At 44.7% G+C, this 23,495-nt stretch overlaps 1 protein-coding gene across 1 annotated transcript in view; it reads right to left on the bottom strand.

The window, feature by feature from the left end:
* Nucleotides 1–4,496: 4,496 nt before the first annotated feature.
* Nucleotides 4,497–23,495, bottom strand: part of LOC125936360 (60S ribosomal protein L21-like) — a 41,042-nt gene continuing 22,043 nt past the window's right edge. Inside the window, exon 2 of the mRNA XM_049650384.1 lies at nt 4,497–5,028. Within this exon, the coding sequence (XP_049506341.1) occupies nt 4,507–5,028 (522 nt within the window). The 3' untranslated portion in view covers nt 4,497–4,506. The remainder of the gene's footprint in view (nt 5,029–23,495) is intronic.

Below are 23,495 nucleotides of genomic sequence, written 5' to 3'. Positions count from 1 at the left end.
ATGTCTGCAGGTCAGATGTGCTTCCTGAGCGTCCTCGAATAAAGTCACTCCCCAACCTGACTGTTCATCGAATTACCCCGTATGTTTTCAAAAAATGGGGATTCCTCAGACTTTGCTTCCGATCTCCAGGAGCAGACCCTGAAGGTCTGAAAACTATACTGATTACAAAAAGGCCCTCACTTGAGTCAAAGATCGGAAGCAACTGCGAACGCATTGCAATACATACAAACTTAATATCACGAGATTCATTGCGATTGTTGAACTTGAACAAGTCACAGCTCAGGGTGGATGTGTGTTCAGAGAGACCTCCAGCGTGCGGCCACCCCAGCCCTCTTCGATGCACGGAGCTGATATCCTTTACTTGCCTGTTTATTGTCTGCTTCTGTCCACCAGAACAGCAGCCCCCTGAGAGCTGGAGCCTTCTCCACACTCTTCACCATTAAGTCACAGTGCCTAGGTCAGGGGCCCCACCTTGCAGGTACTTGATTGGTTTGTGCTGGGTGATCCCACAGGTGAATGAATTGCTGGGACTGAGAGGATCTGATCATCAGGGAGGGACCCTGGCCCTTTCTAAGCTGACCCCCTTGCTGTATTATACGGATGCCCAAATGTCACAGCGGCCACTGTCGGCAACTTTCTGCTCCTAGAACACCTGAGATTTTGTTTTTTAATTTTCAAAGAAGTGTACTTTAGGGGCGCCTGGGTGGCTCAGTCGGTTAAGTCCCCGACTTCGGCTCAGGTCATGATCTCGTGATGCATGGGTTGGAGCCCCACGTCGGCTCTGTGTTGACAGCTCGGAGCCTGGAGCCTGCTTCGGATTCTGTGTCTCCCTCTCTCTCTGCCTCTTCCCTGCTTGCACTCCATTTCTCCCTCTTTCAGAAATAAATAAACATTTAAAAAAATGTTTTTAAACATGCTTAAAAAAAGATGGGTACTGGAGCATTGTTAATGATAGCAAAAAAGTGAAAACAAAAATGATAACTGCTGGCACATTCATGGAATATTATACAGACATTATGTACAGTGAAATGAAACTGTAAGCATTGGATTAAAGGAACTGCCACTAAGCATTGTTGAATGACAAGAGTAAAATGCACAATTCCCTGCTTTGGTAAAGCAAGGGGGTGATAAACTAGGATTACTGGAACCTGGATAGAAACATACAACAATATGAGCTTAACTATGAAGACAGATCCTGCACGGGGGCTATGGGGGGAGAAGGAAGAGTATATAGGGAGGGGGGAGAAGTTGGCAGAAATCAAGAAAGAAAGGAAAAAATGTAAAATGACCCTAATATTGAAAGCATCATCGTTATGCATAATGTATATGCATCGTTATGCATAAATGTATATAAACAGGAGTTGCTTTGAAAAAATGTGGGATACGTTTGCCGTGATACAAGGAAAATACATTTCTTTAGGAAAGGAAAGGTTGAAAATAAATAAGCTAACATTTAACTTAGGAACTTAGTAAAAACAGACACACGGTAAATGCAAAGAACAATCAAAATGAAATCCCTGTCCCTGGCATTTTTAAAGATGGAATATCCTAAAGCGAATGTGAATCGTTAAGAGTTGTTGACTACGGGTGAAGGGTGCGGGGATGTTCGTTGTGTGATTTTTTTTTTCTACTTTAGTATATTTGTAACTTTCCTGTTAGAAGAAAAATGTGTCAAAAGACAAATTCAGGGGAGCGTCCCTATGAGAGCCATTCTGTTCTAGAAGCAGGAGGGTTGGCCCCTGGGCAGGAAGATGCAGGGGTTCCTCACCCATTCTGTGGGCTGCTGTATCCCAAAGCAGGACTTCCTCATCAGTGGAGAATAAAAATTAAACACGGACACCTGATTTTGATTCTCCTCTGCCTGACTTCACTTCTCTTCCTACTGCCCCCTTATGGAAGGCACTTGCCAGGGTCTCGTCTTACATCCTTGTCTCAGTGGTTGAGAGCATCTGGGTCACACTTTCGCTGTCAGGGACTGGCTAGGGGTTCTCTTCAAGGAAGAAAGGGGGAGAAGTCAGGTGGAAGTGATCAGGGCGGTGCATGGCTCGGAGAAAGGAATGGTCCTTCTTCTTATCTCTTTGTTTTTTCTTTATTTTTTCTTTTTTTAGTAGGCTCCACACCCAACGTGGGGCTTGAACTCACGGCCCTGAGATCAAGAGTCACATGTATCTCCCAACTGAGCCAGCCAGGCGCCCCCTTTCCTATCTCTTTAGACTTGACTCCCACACCTGAGTAAATAATTCTGAAATCTGTCTCCATTCCCAGTCTCTTAAGCAGGCTTTATTTCCCGATAGTTCTCCAGTATGGTACACGACCTGCTCTTATCTTAAAACCACACAACTCTTTATGAGCCAGGCAATGGGTGCCCAGGAAAGGAAAGGAAAGGAAAGGAAAATTCACACCCGCCTTCCTGATAGGCTCCACTGGGGAAGGTAGACACTGACCCAAGTGGAGTTCAGGCGCCAAGGTCTTGGGCTAGTATGTTCTCCATCTTTCTAGCTGGCTCGCTGTGGGCAAATGACAATTTCCTTGAGACTCAGTTTCCTCTTGCATAAAACCAGGATCACAAACTGGGTATATATTAAGTGTTCAGTGAGGGTAAAACTTTTTATTTGTTTCTTGTGTGATTTTTCCCATTATGTCCATGAGGGCCTGGTCTTTGATGGTTTCCTTCACCGTGGGTTTCTTGGAGCCTTGAATAGTTCCTGGCACGTATATGTATTCTATAAATATTTGTAGAGTTAATTAATTACTTTTGTCTTCTGGTTCAAATTTTGAATTGAAAAGAACCTTTCCTTACTTCCCTAAGAAGAGATCTTTGAAGGGTTCATCCAAAAAATATAACTACAGCCACCTCCTGGCTGCCTCAGTAGGTAGATTGTGTGACTCTTGATCTCAGGGTTGTAAGTTCAAGCCCTACTCTGGGTGTAGAGATTACTTAAAAAAATAAAATCCTTAAAAAATAATGAATGTACCTTGACATAGAAGTGTTGGGTTGTAGGGAACCCGCACCTTCAACTTTAGGTGTCTTACATTCTCCAAAGGGTTGTATAATACCCCCCACCAAATAAGAGTTTATAAGGGTCCCCCTGTTCGTACTTCTTCTAGAAGATGGCATAGACTTTTAAATGCTTGGCCATGCTTCTTCTTTAAAGGGGAGAATGAAAATGAAGCTGTTCAGCTTACACAATACCATGCGTAAACCTTTACACATTTTTATTTTTGGCCTTGTTGGACATTGACATTTAAGTTATCACCCTACACCTCAGTGCAAATGTCCTCTCCTGGGAGGCCTTTCCCGAATCTCTGTATAGGTCTGGAGTCACTCTCTGTCCTATCTCTGTTTATTTCCTTCACAGAACATTGAAATCTGAAAGGATCTTTGTTTTTTTAAGAGTTTATTTGTGGGCCCAATAGGTTGAGTGTCGACTTTGGCTCAGGTCATGATCTCACGGTTTGTGGGTTCGAGCCCTGCGGCGGGCTCTGTGCTGATGGCTCAGAGCCTGGAGCTGCTTCAGATCCTGTGTCTCCCTCTCCCTCTGCCCCTCCCCCACTCGCACTCTATCTCTCTCAAAAATAAATTTAAAAAACCATTAAAAATTAAAAAAAAAAAAAAGATTTTACTTTTAAGTAATCTCTACCCCCAAGGTGGGGCCCCAAGATCATCAAGAGTCACACGCTCTACCAACTGGGCCACCCAGGCACCCCTGAAGTCATCTTCTTGACCGTATTTCTTTATTGTTTTCTCCCCACAGGTCCATGAAAGCTCTTGTCTGTCTTGTTTACCACTGTAAACCTGGCACAAGGTAGGAATATAAGAAATAGTTATAGAAAGGGGCGCCTGGGTGGCTCAGTCGGTTGAGCGTCGGACTTCGGCTCAGGTCATGATCTCGCGGTCCGTGAGTTCGAGCCCCATGTCAGGCTCTGTGCTGACAGCTCAGAGCCCGGAGCCTGCTTCGGATTCTGTGTCTCCCTCTCTCTCTGCCCCTCCCCCGTTCATGCTCTGTCTCTCTCTGTCTCAAAAATAAATAAACATTAAAAAAAAAATTAAAAAAAAAAAGAAATAGTTATAGAAGAAATGAAAGAGTGTACGGCCTTTCTGAAAAGCTGAAGCCAATTTCTTTATTTTTAAATTTTCTATTGAATTTTTTGTTTATTTTCGAGAGACAGAGAGCGAGTGGGGGAGGGGCAGAGGGGCAGGGGGACAGAGGACCCAAAGTGGGCCCTGCACTGAGAGCAGTGAGCCCAACGTGGGGCTTAAACTCACGAATCGTGAGATCCTGACCTGAGCTGAACTCAGACGCTCAACCAACTGAGCCACCCAGGGGCTCCTAAAGCCCATTTACGCACTTATTGGATATCAGACCTATTATTATTTTTTGTAATCTTGACAGTAATGGGCAGGTGTTCCTATCGGACAATCTCTCCCCTTTATTTTGCCCACATCCCCCACCCCCCCCCTTTTTTTTTTTACAGTCTTGAAGTCTTTCGTTGTTTTTACATTTATCATGCCACGAATTCATAGGGAATGGGGTCCAATAGCTCAGGCTCCTTTCCATTGGTTCTCACAAAGTGTGCTTCTCTGGGTGGGGCAGGCTGGCAGTTCGGTTGAACCCAAGTACCTTTCTCCGTGGCTTCCTTCTTTTTCTGACCATTTTCCTTCACACGCTTCAGGAAGCTATCCCGGCTCTTGGAGTGCTTAATGTGCTCAACACGTACATTAGTTCTCTTAGCAAGAATCTTGCCCTTCACGTGTCTGTTTCCAACAATGCCAACAGCATGCTGGGTAACACTGTAGACTCTTCCGGTTTTGCCACGGTGACATTTGTGGGGCGTTCTTTTTGGAACAGCGCCCATTCCCTTGATGTCCACAATACCACCTTTCTTGTAGATTCGCATGTATGTTGCCAAAGGAACAACTCCATGTTTTCTAAAAGGCCCAGAGAACATATAGCGAGTACCTCTCCTCTTTCCCTTGTGTTGGTCGTTTTGGCGAATTACTGGAAGATGGCGGTTCCGGCCGCAAGGCTATTTATTCATTTTTGAGAGAGAGCACAAGCGGGCAAGAAGCAGAGAGAGAGAGAGAGAGAGAGAGACGCACACAGAATCCAAAACGGGCTCCAGGCTCTGAGCTGTCAGCGCAGAAGCCAATGCTGGGCTGGAACCCAACAACCCACAGATCATGACCTGAGCTGAAGTTGAGGCGTAACCAAGGCAGCCACCCAAGCGCTCCTGCCCTTATCCTTTTAAAATTGCAGGTTTTGGGGCGCCTGGGTGGCTCAGTCGGTTTAAGCGTCCGACTTCGGCTCAGGTCACGATCTCACGGTCCGTGGGTTCGAGCCCCGCGTCGGGCTCTGTGCCGACAGCTCAGAGCCTGGAGCCTGTTTCCGATTCTGTGTCTCCCTCTTTCCCTGACCCTCCCATGTTCATGCTCTCTCTGTCTCAAAAATAAATAAATGTTTAAAAAAAAATTAAATAAAATTGCAGGTTTTGTAATACATTCAACAAGTGTTTACCGGTGGCTTGTGATGTGCCATCGACTGTGCGAGGAAACTGCTCAGGGGAAGAAGAGAGAATTCCAGGTCTGCAGTTTTGCTGGAAGTAGGCTGGGAAGACTGGGGCAGAACAAAACGTGAAATCTGGCTTAAAAGAAAGAAAATTTTCTTCTAGTAGGGTAGTTGTGGTGGTAAAGATCAGAGCCAACATTTGTAGGATGTCTACTGCGTGCTAGGCACTGAACTAGTTGCCTTACATGATATATATATTTTAAAGTTTATTTATTTTGAAAGAGAGGGAGGACCCATGTGAGTGGGGAGGGGCGGAGAGAGAGAATCCCAAGCAGGCTCCAAGCTGTCGGTGCACAGCCCTACGTGGGGCTCGATTTCAGGAAACAGGAGATCATGACCTGAGCTAAAATCAAGAGACGCTTAACCAACTGAGCCACCCAGGTGCTCCGACTTATATATTTAATGATCAGAAAAAACATATGAAATAGTTACTATCAGAGTGCAGTCACCTCTAGGTGCAATTAGCCTCCCTGAATCCTGTATGTGTGTGTGGGGAGAAAAGAGGAAAAAGAATTATTTGAATTATATGAGCAATCATGTGCATTATTCCAGGGCAGAGCTTTGGTGGCCCCTCCTCCTATCCTATGATAATAGAAAGGATGTTCAAGGTTAATTTTTTATCATATTTATTTTTCTTATTACACTGGCTTTTAGAACTCTTTTGAAAACGAAGGCTTAGAGGGGCTAAATGTCTTCTATACCAAAGCTATGTATCTGGAAAAGGAGATTAACCGTGATTGGGACCCAGACTCTGATTTGAATATCTCAAATTTAATATGTTACCATGTTTTATTTCCTTGACACAGGTGCACGCTATGAGCACTTTGCTGTATCATTTATTATCTTTTATATGGATCGTTTCCTCCAAAGAACACAGAGGTAAGCAAACTCTAGGAGAGGCGCTGAAGATTGCAGTGAAGTCTTTCACCGGAGGGCCTTTTAAATTCCAATAGATGGTAGACTGACTTAGATGTGTGGGATGTTCTGTTTGGAGACAGGGGAAAGAAATCTGGAAATTTATTCCAAACTCAAGATTCTGCAACTATCTCGCTGTGACACAAGCGAGATACTTTCTTGACTTTCTTGAAAGTGACTACTTTCTTGATCATGGAAATCACTTGCTAAAAAACAAGCACAAAAAATAAACACGCAATCAAACAAAAAATACGGAGCACATAGTAGGTACTCAGTAAATATTTGCTGAAGAAATGATTGAAATAAAAGAATTCCAATTTGGAAAAACAAAATGTAGGATCTGATTTTTGCTAACAACTCCCCAAACCATGTGTGTTTCTGTCTTTATGTATGTATACACACACGTCCACCCCTACGCTTTTTTTTTTTTTTAATTTGAGAGAGAGAGAGAGAGAGAGAGAGAGAGAGAGAGAGAGAGAGAATCCTAACCAGGCTCCACACTCAGCATGGAGCTCGACGCAGGGCTTGAACCCATGACCCTGGGATCATGACCTGAACTGAAATCAAGAGTCAGACGTTCAACCAACCGAGCCACCCACGTGCCCCATCCCTACAATTTTTAGTGTATGTTTGTATAATCATAGGTAAAATATTTAAAGGTGTTTAAACAAACTATTTAAAATAGTCCTCTTTGGGGGCACCTGGGTGGCTCAGTCAATTCAGCGTCCGACTCTTGGTTTTGGCTCAGGTCATGATCTGTCAGTTTACAGGATCAAGCCCTGGGTTAACTCTACACTGACAGTGTGGATCCAGCTTGGGATTCTCTCACTGTCTCTATCTGCCCCTCCCCTCTCTCTCGAAAATAAATAAACATGTTTTAAAAAAAGAAGAAAAGTAGTCCTCTTGGGGGAGAAACTATTTTTGCTTTTAAAGTCCTTGGATTTTAATAATTTAACAATAAAAGTCAATGGTTTTTAAATTTTTTTTTTTTCAACGTTTTTTATTTATTTTTGGGACAGAGAGAGACAGAGCATGAACGGGGGAGGGGCAGAGAGAGAGGGAGACACAGAATCGGAAACAGGCTCCAGGCTCCGAGCCATCAGCCCAGAGCCTGACGCGGGGCTCGAACTCACGGACCGCGAGATCGTGACCTGGCTGAAGTCGGACGCTCAACCGACTGCGCCACCCAGGCGCCCCAAAAGTCAATGGTTTTAAGAGTCTCACGCTCTACCGACTGAGCTAGCCGGGCAGTTAAAAGTCAATGGTTTTAATAGTCAACTGCCACAATTTACTATTACTAATAATGGTTAATAGTGTGGTACTTTCAATGATGGAGTAAATGGGATAATTTTAATCATTTGAAAAAAGAAATGTTGGGAAAGTGATGTTCTTTTTTCTACAGCTGTGAGCCAACTAATTTTCTTTTTAAAAAAATACACTTGAGGGGCGCCTGGGTGGCTCAGTCGGTTGGGCATCCGACTTCGGCTCAGGTCATGATCTCGCGGTCCGTGAGTTCAAGCCCCGCACCAGGCTCTGTGCTGACAGCTCAGAGCCCGGAGCCTGTTTCAGATTCTGTGTCTCCCTCTCTCTCTGACCCTCCCCCGTTCATGCTGTCTCTCCCTGTCTCAAAAATAAATAAACGTTAAAAAAAAATTAAAAAAAAAAATATACACTTGAGAAGTACTCATCAAATGCCTGCCTTATATACGCCCAGTGTCAGTCATTCTTGGAATACACAGAAGCCCATTTCTGCCCCGGAGACACGATTTGGCCAAAGACGTGTGCTACTCCTGGGTGAAAACCTAACAATATGCCATTGAAAGCACACCTCAAGACGGCAGAAAGGAAGTCTGGATTACTGCCAGGGAGGGATGGCGGGGGGAAAGGCATCCAGGTGGTGGGTAGGGAGAAACCCGGGAGGGATCAGTGAGAGAGACAGGGATTTAAAAAGGCTTAGTCTAACAATCCAATAGAAAAATGAGCAGAGTTTCTCTCCATGAAAGGGAAATTCAAGTAACCCTTAGACACAGGAAGACCCCAGCCTCACCGCAGCGCGAGAAGGACAAATAGAAACCACCGTGTTGGAACATTTCCCGTGTCTTCAGCGGGCAGAGGAGGGACCAGGGTTGACGCGTCCCATGAGCCTGAGACTCTGGGAAGCGGGCACACCTCCCATGCAGCCAGCTGGACTGTCAACTGGTAAGGTCTCCTGAGAGGATGACTTGGCAGTGAAACCCAAATTAAACAGGCACATGCCCTCCGACCAAGAAATTCCTATCCTGCGGTTATTCTCTAGTTTACTTGCACATGGTCAACATGACCTATGCATGAAGCTAGTCATTAAGGCATTCCTGGGAGAGCAAAGATTGGGGGAAGAAAAGCAAACTAAATGTCCATTACAGGGGACTGTTTCCATCAATTACAGTCGAGCCATGCAACAGGATAATTTGTAGCCACTGGAAAAAAAAGTCTAACGTATTGAATGTGCCAGGCGTTGTTCTAAGTCTTATGCGCTTAACTCATTGAATCTTCTCAACAACGCTCTAGAGTAGGAATTTTATTTTTTCTAAGTTTTTATTTAAATTTCAGTTAGTTAACACATATAACATAGGTAGGAGCGCCTGGGTGGCTCAGTGGGTTGGGCGTCCGACTTTGGCTCGGGTCATGATCTCACGGTTCGTGGGTTCGAGCCCCGCGTCGGGCTCTGTGCCGTCTGCCCAGAGCCTGGAGCCTGCTTCGGATTCTGTGTCTCCCTCTCTCTCTGCCCCTCCCCTGCTCGGGCTCTGTCTCTTTCTCTCTCTCAAAGATAAATAAACATTTATTAAGGAAAAAAAAACCCATATGTTATAGTAACCCATAACATAGGTATTTTAGTACACTCACTCCCACTCACAGATGAGGAAACTGAGGCACAGAGAAGTTTAGTAACTTGCCCAATGTAACACAGCTAAGACCTAACAACAAAAAAAAAATCAAGGTATAGTATAGTCTGTAGAGCATGTTCACATTTGTGCGGAAAAGAGAGTAAAAAACAGTATGCACATGTATGCGTGGATATCTAATCTAGTCTGTTTGTCTATATTTGGATGCGCATCTATGCTTTTGTTTAGAACGTCTCTGGCAGGAGACAGGAGAATCTGAGAATCTGCTAACTGTGGCTGCTTCTGGGGATGGAAACTCAGTTTCTGGAAGACAGAGTAAGGAGCCCGGTTTACTTTATACTGTATGGAATTTTGTATCTGCTGAGGCTTTGTACCATGTATTGGCAGGACCTACTGGGCAACTGCAAATCTTTAGTTAAAAAAAACCTTTAGGGGCTCCTGGGCAGCTTAGTCAGTTAAGCATCTGACTCTTGATTTCTGCTCAGGTCACGATCTCACGGTCTGGGGGACTGAACCCCTTGTGGGGTTCTCTCTCTGCCCCTCCCCCGTATGCATACTCTCTCTCTTTCCTCCCTCTCAAATATTTTAAAATTTTTTTTAATTTTTTTTTTTTAATTTTTTTAACGTTTTATTTATTTTTGAGACAGAGAGAGACAGAGCATGAACGGGGCAGGGGCAGAGAGAGAGGGAGACACAGAATCGGAAGCAGGCTCCAGGCTCCGAGCCATCAGCCCAGAGCCCGATGCGGGGCTCGAACTCACGGACCGCGAGATCGTGACCTGAGCCGAAGTCGGACGCTTAACTGACTGAGCCACCCAGGCGCCCCTCAAATATTTAAAAATTTTTAAAAATTAAAAAAAATCTTTTTTACGTAAAACCTTTTTTTAATGTTTATTTATTTTTTAGAGACAGAGAGAGAGCGAGCGAGTGCGCACGAGCAAGTGGGGAAGGGGCAGAGAGAGAGGGAGACACAGAATCCGAAGCAGGCTCCAGGCTCTGAGCTGTCAGCACAGAGCCTGACGTCCGGCTTGAACCCACAAACCGTGAGATCGTGACCCGAGTCAAAGTCGGACGCTCAACCGACTGAGCCACCCAGGCGCCCTTAAGGAGATCTTTTTTTTTTTCTTCCATTTTTATTTTTGGTAAAAAAAAAAAACATTTTTTTAATGGAAGGGGAAGGAGCTGAACGTCCTTCTTCCAGGTTCTCTCTCAAGTTGTCTGTCCAGTGTGGTAACTTAGCAACACGTGCCATGGCAGCACTTGAAATGTGGCTGGTCTGGATCAAGATATGCCGTGCATGTAAAGCATCCATCAGATTTCAAAGAAGTATGAATAAAGAAAAGAATGTAAGGGGCGCCTGGGTGGCTCAGTCGGTTAAGCAGCCGACTTAGGCCCAGGTCATGATCTCGCGGTCCGTGAGTTCGAGCCCCGCGTCGGGCTCTGTGCTGACAGCTCGGAGCCTGGAGCCTGTTTCAGATTCTGTGTCTCCCTCTCTCTCTGACCCTCCCCAGTTCATGCTCTGTCTCTCCCTGTCTCAATAATAAATAAAACGTTAAAAAAAAAAAAAAAAATGTAAAATATCAAATTAACAATTGTTTGTATTGGGGGCGCCTGGGTGGCTCAGTCAGTTAAGCGTCCAACTTCAACTCAGGTCATGATCTCGCGGTCCGTGAGTTCGAGCCCTTCATCGGGCTCTGTGCTGACCGCTCAGATTCTGTGTGTTTCTCTTTCTCTGCCCCTCCCCTGCTTGTGTTCTCTCTCTCAAAAATAAATAGACATTACAAAATTCTTTAAAATAATTTTTTGTATTGGTCACAGGCTAAGACGACATTTTAGCTATATCGGGTTAAATAAAATATATTACTAAAATTAACCTCACCTGTTTCTTTTTACCTATTTAAAAGAGACCCGTTTCTTTTTACCTATAGAAAGTTTAAAATTACACATGTGGTTCACATTATATTTCTCCTGGACGACATGGGTCTGAAGGTCTCTTAAGGTCTACTGATAACACAGATGATGTCGTGATTTACATTTGAAAAGGGCTTGCCTAACGACTATCTGCACAAGTCTTCTTTGCAAAACTCCGGCGAGATAGGAATTATTATTACTGTTCCCCAGTTACAGAGGAGGAAGCAAGCGCTCATTCAGAGCCTTTTATGCGTTCTTTCGAGTCATACTTGAAATGCACGCTGAGCATTTGGGAAGGACGTGGACATTTGCAGTATGAAATGCAGGGGGACCTATTCCCTTTAGTTTCTTTGTATCAGCTTCAGATAAAATAACTCTGGTGAGCGGTGACGCATGATAGAAACGATGCTTAATAAATTACACGTGTCCTGTTTCGTACTAGTTCGTCACGTGGCACTTTGTCCATTTTTCCCATCAAGGTCTTCTTTTTCTTTTTTAATGTTTATTTACTTTTGAGAGAGAGAGTGAGAGAGACGGAGAGAGACAGAGACAGAGTGTGAGTGGGGGAGGGACAGAGAGAGAGGGAGACACAGAATACCGAGCAGACTCCATCCAGGCTCTGAGCTGTCAGCACGGAGCCCCATGCGGGGCTTGAACTCAAGCCCCGCAAGACCACGACCTGAGCCGAAGTCAGACGCTTAGCTTAGCCGGCTGAGCCACCCGGGCGCCCCAAGGTCTTTTCTCTAACATCGCAGTAAAAGACCCAGGGCTTCAAACCGATGGTCATTTCAGGGCAGGGTGGGGGCACTGAAGAACAAGGTTTCACAAAAGCCGTTGGGTGGAAAGTTTCTATTTGTTTGCTGCCCTTTTCGGACCAACCAGCTAAGCTCACGTTGGTCACCTTTTCTCACAAACCTGTTCGGGCTTGATTTTCACGGTTTGCTACAGAGAGGCAATGCTTGAGTTGGCTCACGGTGGTTTCCTTTTGATTTGTCTTTTTTTTTTGTAACGAGTCTTTTATTTATTTGTTTGTTTATTTCGAGAGACAGAGACAGCATGAGTGGGGGAGGGGAAGAGAGAGAGGGGGGGGAGAGAGAGAGAGAGAGAGAGAGAGAGAGAGTCAGTCCCAAGCGGGCTCCTTGCTGCCAGTGCAGATCCCGACTCGGGGCTTGAACCCGTGAGACCATGAGATCATGACCTGAGCCAAACCATTGGTGAGGGGCAGCAGGAAGAAGGATGTCGAATATGGAAAAAATTCAGCCATGGAGAAGTTGATTGTCACGGCTGGAGCTGTGCGACAGTGAAATCTGAGTTGGGAATACATCCCCCAAGTCAGAATATTCAGGGAGCGGATGATTTTGGCAAGGACTCAAATGGTTACAATCCCAGTTAGCTGACATTCACAATGGAGTTAGATTTTTGTGCCCAGGATCAAAGTCGGCACTCAGGGTAACAGTTGCATATATCGTGTCATTATTTTATATGTCACGAGAGAAGAGAAAAAAGGCTTTCAATGAAACTATGACACACTATTGATTACAGAGGTATCCTCATTTCAGAGTTGTTAAAAAGTGGGCAAAAAGGTTTGAATTGTGGGGCGCCTGGGTGGCCGCGTTGGTTGCACATCAAACTCTTGATTTCGGCTCGGGTCATGATTTCATGGTCGTGAGATCAAGTCCCACGTGGAACTCCAGGCTGAAAGCACAGAGCCTGCTTGGGATTGTCTCTCTCCACCTCTCTCTGCCCCTCCAGGGTCACGTCAGGGCATCATGTGCACTGTAACTTTATTCTCTGTCTTGATTCTTCCCAGCTCCTGCGGTTGGATTTTTCCGGAAGTTAAATGTTCATGTGATGCAAGTGTTTACCCTGTGCCGGGAACTCTATTAAATACCTTCCGTGCTGATTAAATCATTTGATGCTCCCATATGCCTGTGTGTGGTGGCTCTCAGAACCCTCAGTTTACACGTGACAAACTGAAGCACAGAGAGGTTGAGCACAAACCAAAAGTTGCACAGTAGAGGATTCAAGAGTAGGTAGGACAGGCCAAATGCTTGATGCTCCATTTAAGGAAGATAGCATCCTGGGTGCCTGGGAGGCTCAGTCAGTTAAGCATCTGACTTTGGCTCAGTCCACGATCTCACGGTTTGTGAGCTGGAGCCCCACGCTGGGCTCTGTTGTCAGTGTAGAGCCCACTTCAGATCTTCTGTGCCCCACCCCACCCCTCCCCCGCTCACATGTGCTCTTTCCCTCTCTCAAAAATAAATAAACATTTAAAAAAATTAAAAAAAAAAAAAGGAAGGTGGTTTCTAGTGGCAATGCCACGTAATCAAAGTCCAAAAGGCAAAACGTCAGAAAAAATATCCTCTGTATAGTCCTTCACAAACAGCTGGAAAATTGTGGCAAATTTTAGAAAAGGGACAATGACACTGAAGATGTTTTCAGCTAAACAAGCCTGAATGGCCAACTTTCACCAGCCTGGGGGAAACACATTTTTCTTTCTTTATGCAATAATTCCTTGATTGAATTTCAGAAGGTCATGAATATATCAACGGTCTGCTTGCTCAATAGTTGTAAGAGAGATAACAAGATGATTTGCAAATAACACATTGAGATTCTAAGATAACAGTCCCAAGATTAACGTACAAATTATATGAAAGATATCCAGGAAAGAATTTGTAGCTGGTACCTGGGTGATACGGTGATGTTTGCTGGCTCAGCAGAAATGAATTAGAGGCAATTTTAAGCTTTTTGGGGAACTCTGGGTGTCGTTTAAACCTATAGTCACGGTAAAAAGAATACTAAAAGCAATCTCCCCTTTGCATTCTCAAGAAAGAATCATAAAAATAGCTAAGAATTACTTATACAGCTCTTCATTTTCCCTTGACAGATGATTATTTTTTCCTAAGCTACAACTTGAATCTATTTTTACTGATTGAGTGTATTCATGTTTAAAACCTAAAGAAACATGACTATGAAGAGTATGTGGTTTGCCAGCCGCTGCTAAGTTCTTTGCAAATATTAGCTCCCTCACTCCTCCCAATAACCCAGGAGACGTGGTCAGGTACAGTTTATGTCTGTTTCATGGACGGGGAGACTTAGGCTCAGAGAAGCTATGCAACTTTCCCAAAGTCACACAGCTAATAACTGATAAAGCTGGAATTTGAACCCAAATCGATATGGCTTAGAGGATCTTTAAAAATTTTTTATTTATTTTACTTTTATTTTTTCTTGAGATAGAGAACATGCAAACGGGGGAGAGGAGCAGAGGGAAAGAGAGAGAATCTTAAGTAGGCTGCATATTTAGCGTGGAGCCCGATGTGGGGCTCGATCCCATGACCCTGGGATCATGACCTGAGCTGAAATCAGGGGTCGGTTGCTCAACAGACTGAGACACCTAGGCACCCTGACCTTTGTTTTTTGTTTATTTTTTAACAAGTTTTCCTACATTGTCTGCCTGGAAGCCACACAAACCATCTCTCCATTTATTTGCTTTGAAAACAGTCCAAAAAATTATGGAAAATTTGAAAATTAGGAAATTGGTTCCTGCTATGGACTGAACTGTGGCCACCAGTGCAGAAGTCAGTTAGGTGAATGCCTCAAGACTGCTCTGTCATAAGATGCCTTAAAGTTTAAATGAGCCAGGAGAGGGAGACACTATGAATATCCCCGCATCAGGATGTTTTCAACAAGTACCAATGGATGGTCTAAATTTGGCTCAAATAATAGGGCCATGTTTTACTTCACTTAACAAGAATCTGCTCCAGGACTGGTTCAGGAGATCACCTGTACCATCTAGAAACCAGTCCTCTCCAGCCTTCTAGCCTATCACCTGCCCTATTGGCTTAGTCCCTGTGCATGTGTCCTCACGATCACAGGATAGCTGCTGCCGCCCCAGCACTTCCTCCCACTATCGGGTCAAAGGCAGGACAGGAGGCCTCTATCCTTGAGCACCCATCTTTACAGAGGAGGAAAACCTTTCTGTAAAGCCCTCTAGCAGGTTTCCCCTTTTATCTCTGCGGCCAGAACTAGGTTACATGCCCACTTCTAGAACTATCTCTGGCAGAAGGGCTCGATGGATGGGTGGAAACGTAGTGGGAGCATCCTTTCCTTGAATATCCCCCTCCAGGTGCCTGAATTAAATTTCTCTATCTGCTAGCGAGGAAAGAAAGGGGAAGCAGCAGGTGGGTACGCGACAACTTCAGCCACAGTATCGTTCCAGGAAAACCGCTGGACGGTGGCAATTCACTTCAGAAGTCCCCAGACTCTCTGCTGCATTGTCCCATGTCTTCGTATTTCAGTCTTGACAATTACCTTCCTGCCGCCAGTGAGATAAGGTGAGGCTCTAACCTGCAAGGCCGGACCGCTCCATTACAAAAATATGCCCGGGAATGAAAACACCCAATTACAGAGAGTCAAATTTGTGAGACCAGCAGGGTATATTTTAACTAGTAACTCAATTGAGGTTACCGAAGATGGAAAGAGATAAGTTTAAAGAGCCTTAAGCTTGACAAAGAAAAGGGCATGGAATCAATTTGTATGTAAATCGCTCCCGGTCAGAAGTTTCCAGAAGGTGAGAGCTGCACAGAACACATTTTCTTCTGGGTTAAAATGCTTCCCAAGACCGTCCTGCCTGTTTAAAAGTAGCTGAACACTGATGTCAGGAGTTTAGAGTTTAATTTTTAATTTTTTAAAATGTTTATGAGAGAGAGACAGAGTGTGAGTGGGGGAGGGGAGAGAGAGAGAGAGAGAGAGAGAGAGAGAGAGAGAGAGAGAATCCAAAGCAGGCTCCAGGCCCTGAGCGGTCAGCACAGAGCCCGATGCTTGAACTCAAGAACCTCAAGATCCTGACCTGAGCCGAGCCGGCGCCCCAGTTTAGAGTTTACTTGTGGAACAAGAGAAGTGTCGTCTTTCTGGCTGGGCTACAGGGAACGAAGAGAAAAGCACGCGGGGCACTTTCCGTCATTACTAGTTCTCTTTCCACGGTGGACCGTGGTTCCACACCGTGTACCGCCATCCGCGGGCAGAAGTGATGTGAGAGGGCAAAGCACTGAACGGGTGATGGGAGCACCTAGTTTGTGGCTTGAGGCGACCCTTCCCTAGAGACAAGACACGTACTTCATTGCAGAGAAGAGCGAATGGTAATGAAATCGATGGTCGCGACTGTGAGAGCCAGAGCGAACGGTTCCGGAACACCTGCTAGAAGCCGGGCATTGTGCAAAGTGCTTCGGTGCGTGAAAGTGGCATCCCAGCCTGGGTGCCACGAACACAGCCACCCGATGAGGGCGGTCCCTTCGTTGGGCCCATGTGACAGGTGAGGAAATTGAAGTTTAGCACGGGTAAGGAAATCCTAGGAGTCGGAACACTTCAGCCTCAGTTCTGGCCCTACTACCCAAAAGCTATAAAACTGTAGGGGGTTGAACTGTGGTCCCCAGAAGACAGGTCCAAGTCCTAACCCCTGTGAGTGTGACCTTTTATCCCTTGGAAGAAGGATTTGGGCACCAATGGTAAGGTCGAGGATCTCTAGGTGAGATGATCCTGGCTTCTCTGGATGGGCCCTAAGTCGAACGACAGAGGCCCTTTAGAGAAGACAGGGGCTCCTGGCTGACTCAGTTGGTAGATCTTGTGCTCTTGAACTCAGGGTCGTGAGTTTGAGCCTCCTGCTGGGTGTAGAGATCACTTAAAAACAAAATCTTAAAAAAAAAAAGAGAGAGAGAGAGCGGAGGCAGAGATACAGAGACGAAGTCCACGTGAAAATGGACACGTCGGTCGGAGGGATGTGCTGGGAGCTGGAAGGATCAGGAAGGATTCTCCCCCAGAGACTTTGGAGGGAGCATCGCCCCACCTCCACCCTGATTTAGGACTTCTGTTCCCCACAACCGTGAGAAAATAAACTGCGGCTGCTTTAAACCATCCAGTTTGAGGTCATTTGTGCGGCGCCCGAGGGAACCGACACAATATGACCACAGGCCGAGGCTCGGGGCTCTGGTTTCCTCCTGCCCAACGTGAGAGCGGTCGGGACCAGTGGTTCTGGGCGTGAGACCCGGACTGGGACCAGTGTCGGGGAGGGGCATGTAACATAGGTTCTCAACGGGGGGGGGGATGCAAACCAGAGGTTCTCAATGGCGGGGTACGGGGGGAGGGGCATGCAAACTAGGGGTTCTCAGGGGGGGGGGCAAGGGCGAGGGGCATTCAAACCAGAGGTTCTCAAAGGGGGGCAGTTCTACCCCCCAGGGAACACCGGCAATGGCGGCAGGTTTGGCTTCCCCAGTTGTGTGAAAAGGGAGGAGGGATCACCATTGGCACTTGGTGGGCAGAGGCCAGGGGTGCTGCTGAACCACAGGACATCCCACAACAGAGAGTCTCGCGACCCCAAATGCCCGCAGTGCTGAGACGGGGACGCCCCGATGTATATACCAGGCTAAAGTGCTTTCTTACAAGCAACGTCTTAACTGAATGTTCACAGCTGCCTTCTGAAGGTGGGTTTTATTGGTAGTATTTTTCGTATTTCAAGATGAGTAAACTGAGGCTAAGAGAAGGGAAGGGATTTAACCCAAGGCCGCAGAGCAAGGAGGTGGTAGGTGGAGCTGGTATTTTTGCTTTGAGATTTTTGCTTTGGTCTTTAAAAAGTACATCTAGTTCTGTTTATTCAGTTTATCCTGAAATTGTCTTTTCCCCCCATTTTTGGTATTACAATACCGATTTTAAAAAATATTTTTTCTTTTTATTTATTTATAATATTTATTTATTCCTGAAAGAGAGACAGAGAGTATGTGTGTGAGCAGTGAAGGGGCAGAGAGAGAATGGAGACAGAGGATATGAAGTGGGTTCTGCACTGACAGCAGAGAGCCTGATGTGGGGCTTGAACTCACGAGCTGTGAGATCATGACCTGAGCCGATGTCGGCCACTCAGGTGGCCACTGAGCCACTCAGGCTCTTTTTTTTTTTTTTTTTTTTTTAGGTTTATTTGTTTGAGAGAGAGAGAGCACAGCCACGCAAGAGAGGGAGGGGCAGGGAGAGGGAGAGAGGGAATCCCAAGCAGGTGCTGCACTGGGAGCGCAGAGCCCGACGTGGGGCTCGAACCCACGAACTGTGAGATCATGACCTGAGCTGAAGTTGGATGCTTAGCCCACTGAGCCACCCAGGGGCCATTTTTAAGTGGAATGATGATGTTGGTAGATGCTACTCTTTTGATTTAATGTCCCTTTGGTTTGTACAATAAACAGAAAGTCTATATCTTACAAAAAACATTTTTTGGGGGAAATTCTAATGATCTGAGACATCCTGCGGTTCTGGGGGAACCACCCGAAGAGGTCGTCTGTCCAGCTTCTTCAGGTTCTAACACAGAAAACGTGTTTCTGCCCTGTTGAGTCTCCACAAAATTCTTTACGACACTAGGAACTCTACCTGTAAGCATTTACCAGACATCAACTAGTGACCTGAACAGGATAGTGTCTATTTTGACCATCACCGACTTTATGAGAAATAAACATGGCTTGTTTGGTACCAGATATCAAGAAAACCACTGCTCAGATTTTGCCTTTGGCTCATCCCAAAGTCAATTTTGTTTTCTCCTTTACCCGTCTGTTCGTTCACTCATTCATCCATTCATTCAGTAGCGACGACTTTTGGAACTCGTGTTTATGTGCCTGGCCTTGTGTTAGGGGTGCAGACCCTGCCGTTGTGGACTCTTCACTGAAATGCAGGAAGAGAAGATATAATCAGATCTTTTCAAAGTAATGAAATTAATTCAAACTGATTGTGCCTGGTCTTCTAAGCACTTTACACGTATTTACCCAGTTGAATCTCCTAATGACGTCTGGGGTAGGCGCTACGGTTGTTCCCCATTTCACAGATAGGAACCAAGGTACAAATGTAGTTATTTCCACGCCATAAAATGCGCGAATGCATCATTGCTATTGTTGTTTTAAACAACTGACTATCTTTAATAGCGATTAAAAATGAGAAAACAACTGGGGCACCTGGGCAGCTCAGTCAGTGGAGCGTCTGACATCAGCTCAGGTCATGATCTCCCAGTTGGTGAGTTCAAGCCCCACATGAGCCTTTGTGTGACAGCTTGGATGGAGCCTGCTTCGGATTCTCTGTCTGCCTCTCTTTCTGCCCCTCCCCCTGCTTGCGCTCGCACTCTCTCAAAAAATAAACATTAAAAGAAAAGAAAAGAGAAGAGAAGAACCCCCAAAAACAAAACAGAAAAAGAAAAGAAACTAAGGTACGATACCTTACGTATATTATTTAAGGTCCTGGTGGAAATAGTATTTAAAGCTGTTGTAATTGCACAATCCACGGTTATAGCCACTGTTCTAACCTACCTTTCTGTATAGAAGGAATTATAACACAAGATAATAATTAATACCTGTTTTCCTTTGTTCACTTCTTACTACTGCCAAGAACATGCTTTGTTACATCAAAGTCTCACGGCACCTTGATGGCAAGTTAGCATTTTCATGATTCCCATTTTACAGATGAGAAGAGTAAGGTTTAGAGAAGTTACGTGATGGCTCTCGAACCACCCAGCTCTGTAGAGGCATGAGCTTTGCTGTCCGCGAGCTGGGCTTAAATCCTGGCCCTGTCACTCTCTGGCAGTGTGACCTTGGGCAAGTTATTTAGGCTTTCTGAGCCTCAGTTTCCACACCCTGCTACAAAAGAATTCCTACTTATAGCTTTGTTGAGAAGATTAGATTAGAACAGGCCAAGGCAGAGGCTCCTGGGTGGCTCAGTCGGTTGGGTATCTGACTTTGGCTCGGGTCACAGTCTGATAGTTCGTGGGTTTGAGCCCCGCGTCGGGCTCTGTGCTGACAGCTTCAGAGTCTGTCTCAGGCTCTCTCCGCCCCTCCCCCTCTTGTGCTCTGTCTCTAAAATAAATAAGCATTAAAGAAAAAAAACTTTTTTTTACATGGATGGGGAAAAAAATCAAAAGAAGAATAATATTTCCTAACACATGAAAATTACATGAAACCCAAGTTTCAGCATCTAGAAATAGACTCTTACTGGCCCAGAGCCCACCCCCTCCTTTACACACCGCCTTCGCCTGCTTTCACGCTAACAGCAGATCACACAGTTGCCACAGAGACTGTAAGGCTTGCAAAACTCACAGTATTTACTCTCTGACCCTTCACAGACAAAGTCTGCTGACCCCTGAACTAGATGACACCTATAAAGTCCATACTAGGTACTCAATAACTATTATTATAAATTACAACAAAAAGTGATGTGGCAAGAGAAATTTCCTGTAGATCTGAAGTTGGTGTTTCAACTTACAGTGAAGTTTGGTAAGATTTGTCATTATTTGGAGAGAGAATGAGCAGTTATCCATTGAGTGACTCAAAAGCCCGAAGATACAGGGAATTAACGCTTATTTATTTATTTATTTATTTATTTATAGAAAAAAATTTTTTTTAAGTTTATTTATTTTTGAGACAGAGAGAGACAGAGCATGAACGGGGGAGGGTCAGAGAGAGAGGGACACACAGAATCGGAAGCAGGCTCCAGGCTCCGAGCTGTCAGCACAGAGCCCGACGCGGGGCTCGAACTCACGGACCGTGAGATCGTGACCTGAGCTGCAGTCGGCCGCTTAACCGACTGAGCCACCCAGACGCCCCAATGCTTATTTATTAAATAGAAATCCATGTGGCCCCAGCTGTCAGCTCTTATCACATGCAAATATGTGCATTTTTACTCTTGTTGTAGGCATTTCTATAGCCTTTATATTTTTTAAAGACTATTTTCTTTTTTTTCTTTATTTGTATTATTGTTACTTTTTTAACTATGAAATTTATTGTCATTTGGTTTCCATACAACACCCAGTGCTCATCCCAACAGGTGCCCTCGTCAATAGCCATCACCCACCCTCCCTTCCCTCCCACCCAAGATTATTTTCTTAAAAATTTTTTTTTAATGTTTATTTATTTTTGAGAGGGAGACAGAGTGGGAGCAAGGGAGAGGCAGAGACAGAGAGGGAGACACAGAATCCGAAGCAGGCTTCATCCAGGCTCTGAGCTGTCAGCACAGAGCCCGACGCGGGGCTCGAACTCACGAACAGTGAGATCATGACCTGAGCCGAAGTTGGACGCTTAACCGACTGAGCCACTCAGGTGCCCCAAGACCGTATTTTGTTATGGTTTACCCCCAAATAAAAAGAAACCTCAATGTCCAACAATGAGGCAATAATTAAATAAGCTTGGGTACATTTAATATTCAGTAAAATCATATGCACCTTCTATAAATGAGCATGAAGACAACTTCTTAGCAATATAGGAAAGGGATTATCATATAATGATAACTGATAAAAATAGGATCTACATTTTGTAGAAACAGAAATATGTATATTTATATATGTATGAATGTTATGTATATATTATATAACATTAAAAGGAAATATCCACTCAAATGTAAGTAGAAATTAAGAAGGACTCTGGGCGCCCGGGTGGCTCAGTTGAGCGTCCGACCTCGGCTCAAGTCATGATCTCACAGCTTGTGAGCTCCCTCTCTCTCTCTCTGCCCCTCCCCTGCTGGCACTCTCTCTCTCTCTCTCTCTCTCTCTCTCTCTCAAAATAAATAAACATTAAAATAAAGAAAGACTATAAATAAAAAAAACAAAACCAGAATTGTTTTGTATATGGTAAGATTCAAAGGCTATGTTGTTAGTTTTCTATTCTAATTTTTTAACGTTTTTATTTATTTTTTGTTTAAGTAATATCTACCCCCAATGTGGGGCTCAAACTCATGACCTCAAGATCAAGAGTCACATGCTCCCCCAATGGAGCTAGCCAGGTGCCCCAGTTTTCTATTATAATTTAAAAAAATAGAAAATTACATCATTGTTGGTCCCCTATCTTAAGTCATTTATTATTTAAAATGATAAATCTAGGGGCATCTGGGTGGCTCAGTCAGTGGAGCATGGGATTCTTGATCTCACGGTAGGTTTGAGCCCCATGTTGGGTATAGATATGACTCCAAAAAAAAAAAAATCAATAAAATCTTTAAAAACATAAAATGATAAATCTATATATTTTACTCACAGAAAAGTTTGTTAATTATTTCAGACAGCACAGTTTTAAATAGAAAGTTAAAATTATGCTCGCCTTCTCCAACCTCCACGGTTTTTTAATAGCACCTTTTTCTCTTACACAATTACAACCAAGCGAAACTTACCAATTGTGCGTTTCAAAGAAACCTAACCTGTGCTACTAGTTTGACAAGTCTTGCCCCGTCCTGGAAGCAAGGGGTGGGTTTGATCAATAGCCAGTTGTTGCACCTCAGAACTAAATCAAACCTGTTTTTCCAGGTTATAAGTCACCTTTTAATTACGCAAATAAAAGTACCACCGAAAAGTTAGGTCAGGAGAGGAAAGTCTGAGTAATTAATCCTGGTAAATATGTTATCTTTTTATGTGAGCCTGTGTTTCACCAACGGGGCGACATTAAAGTTAAAGCCAAATGGGGGCGCCTGGGGGGCTCAGTCGGTTAAGCATCCTACTTCGGCTCAGGTCATGATCTCACAGTCCGTGAGTTCGAGCCCCGCGTCGGGCTCTGTGCTGACAGCTCAGAGCCTGGACCCCACTTCAAATTCTATGTCTCCCTCTCTCTCTGCTCCTCCCCCACTCATGCTCTGCATCTCTCTCCTTCAAAAATAAATAAGAACATAAAAAAAAATTTTTTTTTAAGTTAAAACCAAGTAGACTTATCGGACAACATGATTAAGGACCTTAACATCCAGCTGAACGACGCCGTAAAAGAATGTGTTCTTTTATACTTATCGTTAGGCATCCTGAGTTGAGCTTCTTTATTCTAAACTGCGAGTTAAAAACATTCGTGTTCATCAGTCTTCACAGAGAACTCTGATTTTCTAATGACTCTGTTTTTAGTCTCATCGTTGGTATCTGCTTCAGTGAACACTGACACGCATGTGCATTAAAATAACAGCTCGGTTGGGGCGCCTGGGTGGCTCAGTCGGTTGGGCGTCCGACTTCAGCTCAGGTCATGATCTCTTGGTCTGTGAGTTCAAGCCCCGCGTCGGGCTCTGTGCTGACAGTCCCGAGCCTGGAGCCTGCTTCGGATTCTGTGTCTCCCTCTCTCTGCCCCTTCCCCACTCATGCTCTGTCTCTCTCTGTCTCAAAAATAAAAAAAACATTAAAAAAAAGAAATTATTTAAAAATGGAAAACCCGTGCTTAACCCATACATCGTGTAAAATAGGTAGTGGGAC

Source organism: Panthera uncia (genome assembly GCF_023721935.1).
Source record: "Panthera uncia isolate 11264 chromosome A3 unlocalized genomic scaffold, Puncia_PCG_1.0 HiC_scaffold_11, whole genome shotgun sequence".
In the NCBI taxonomy this organism is placed as follows: Eukaryota; Metazoa; Chordata; class Mammalia; order Carnivora; family Felidae; genus Panthera; species Panthera uncia.
Note: the sequence above shows the minus strand (reverse complement) of the source record. Positions and strands in the feature narration are given on the sequence as shown.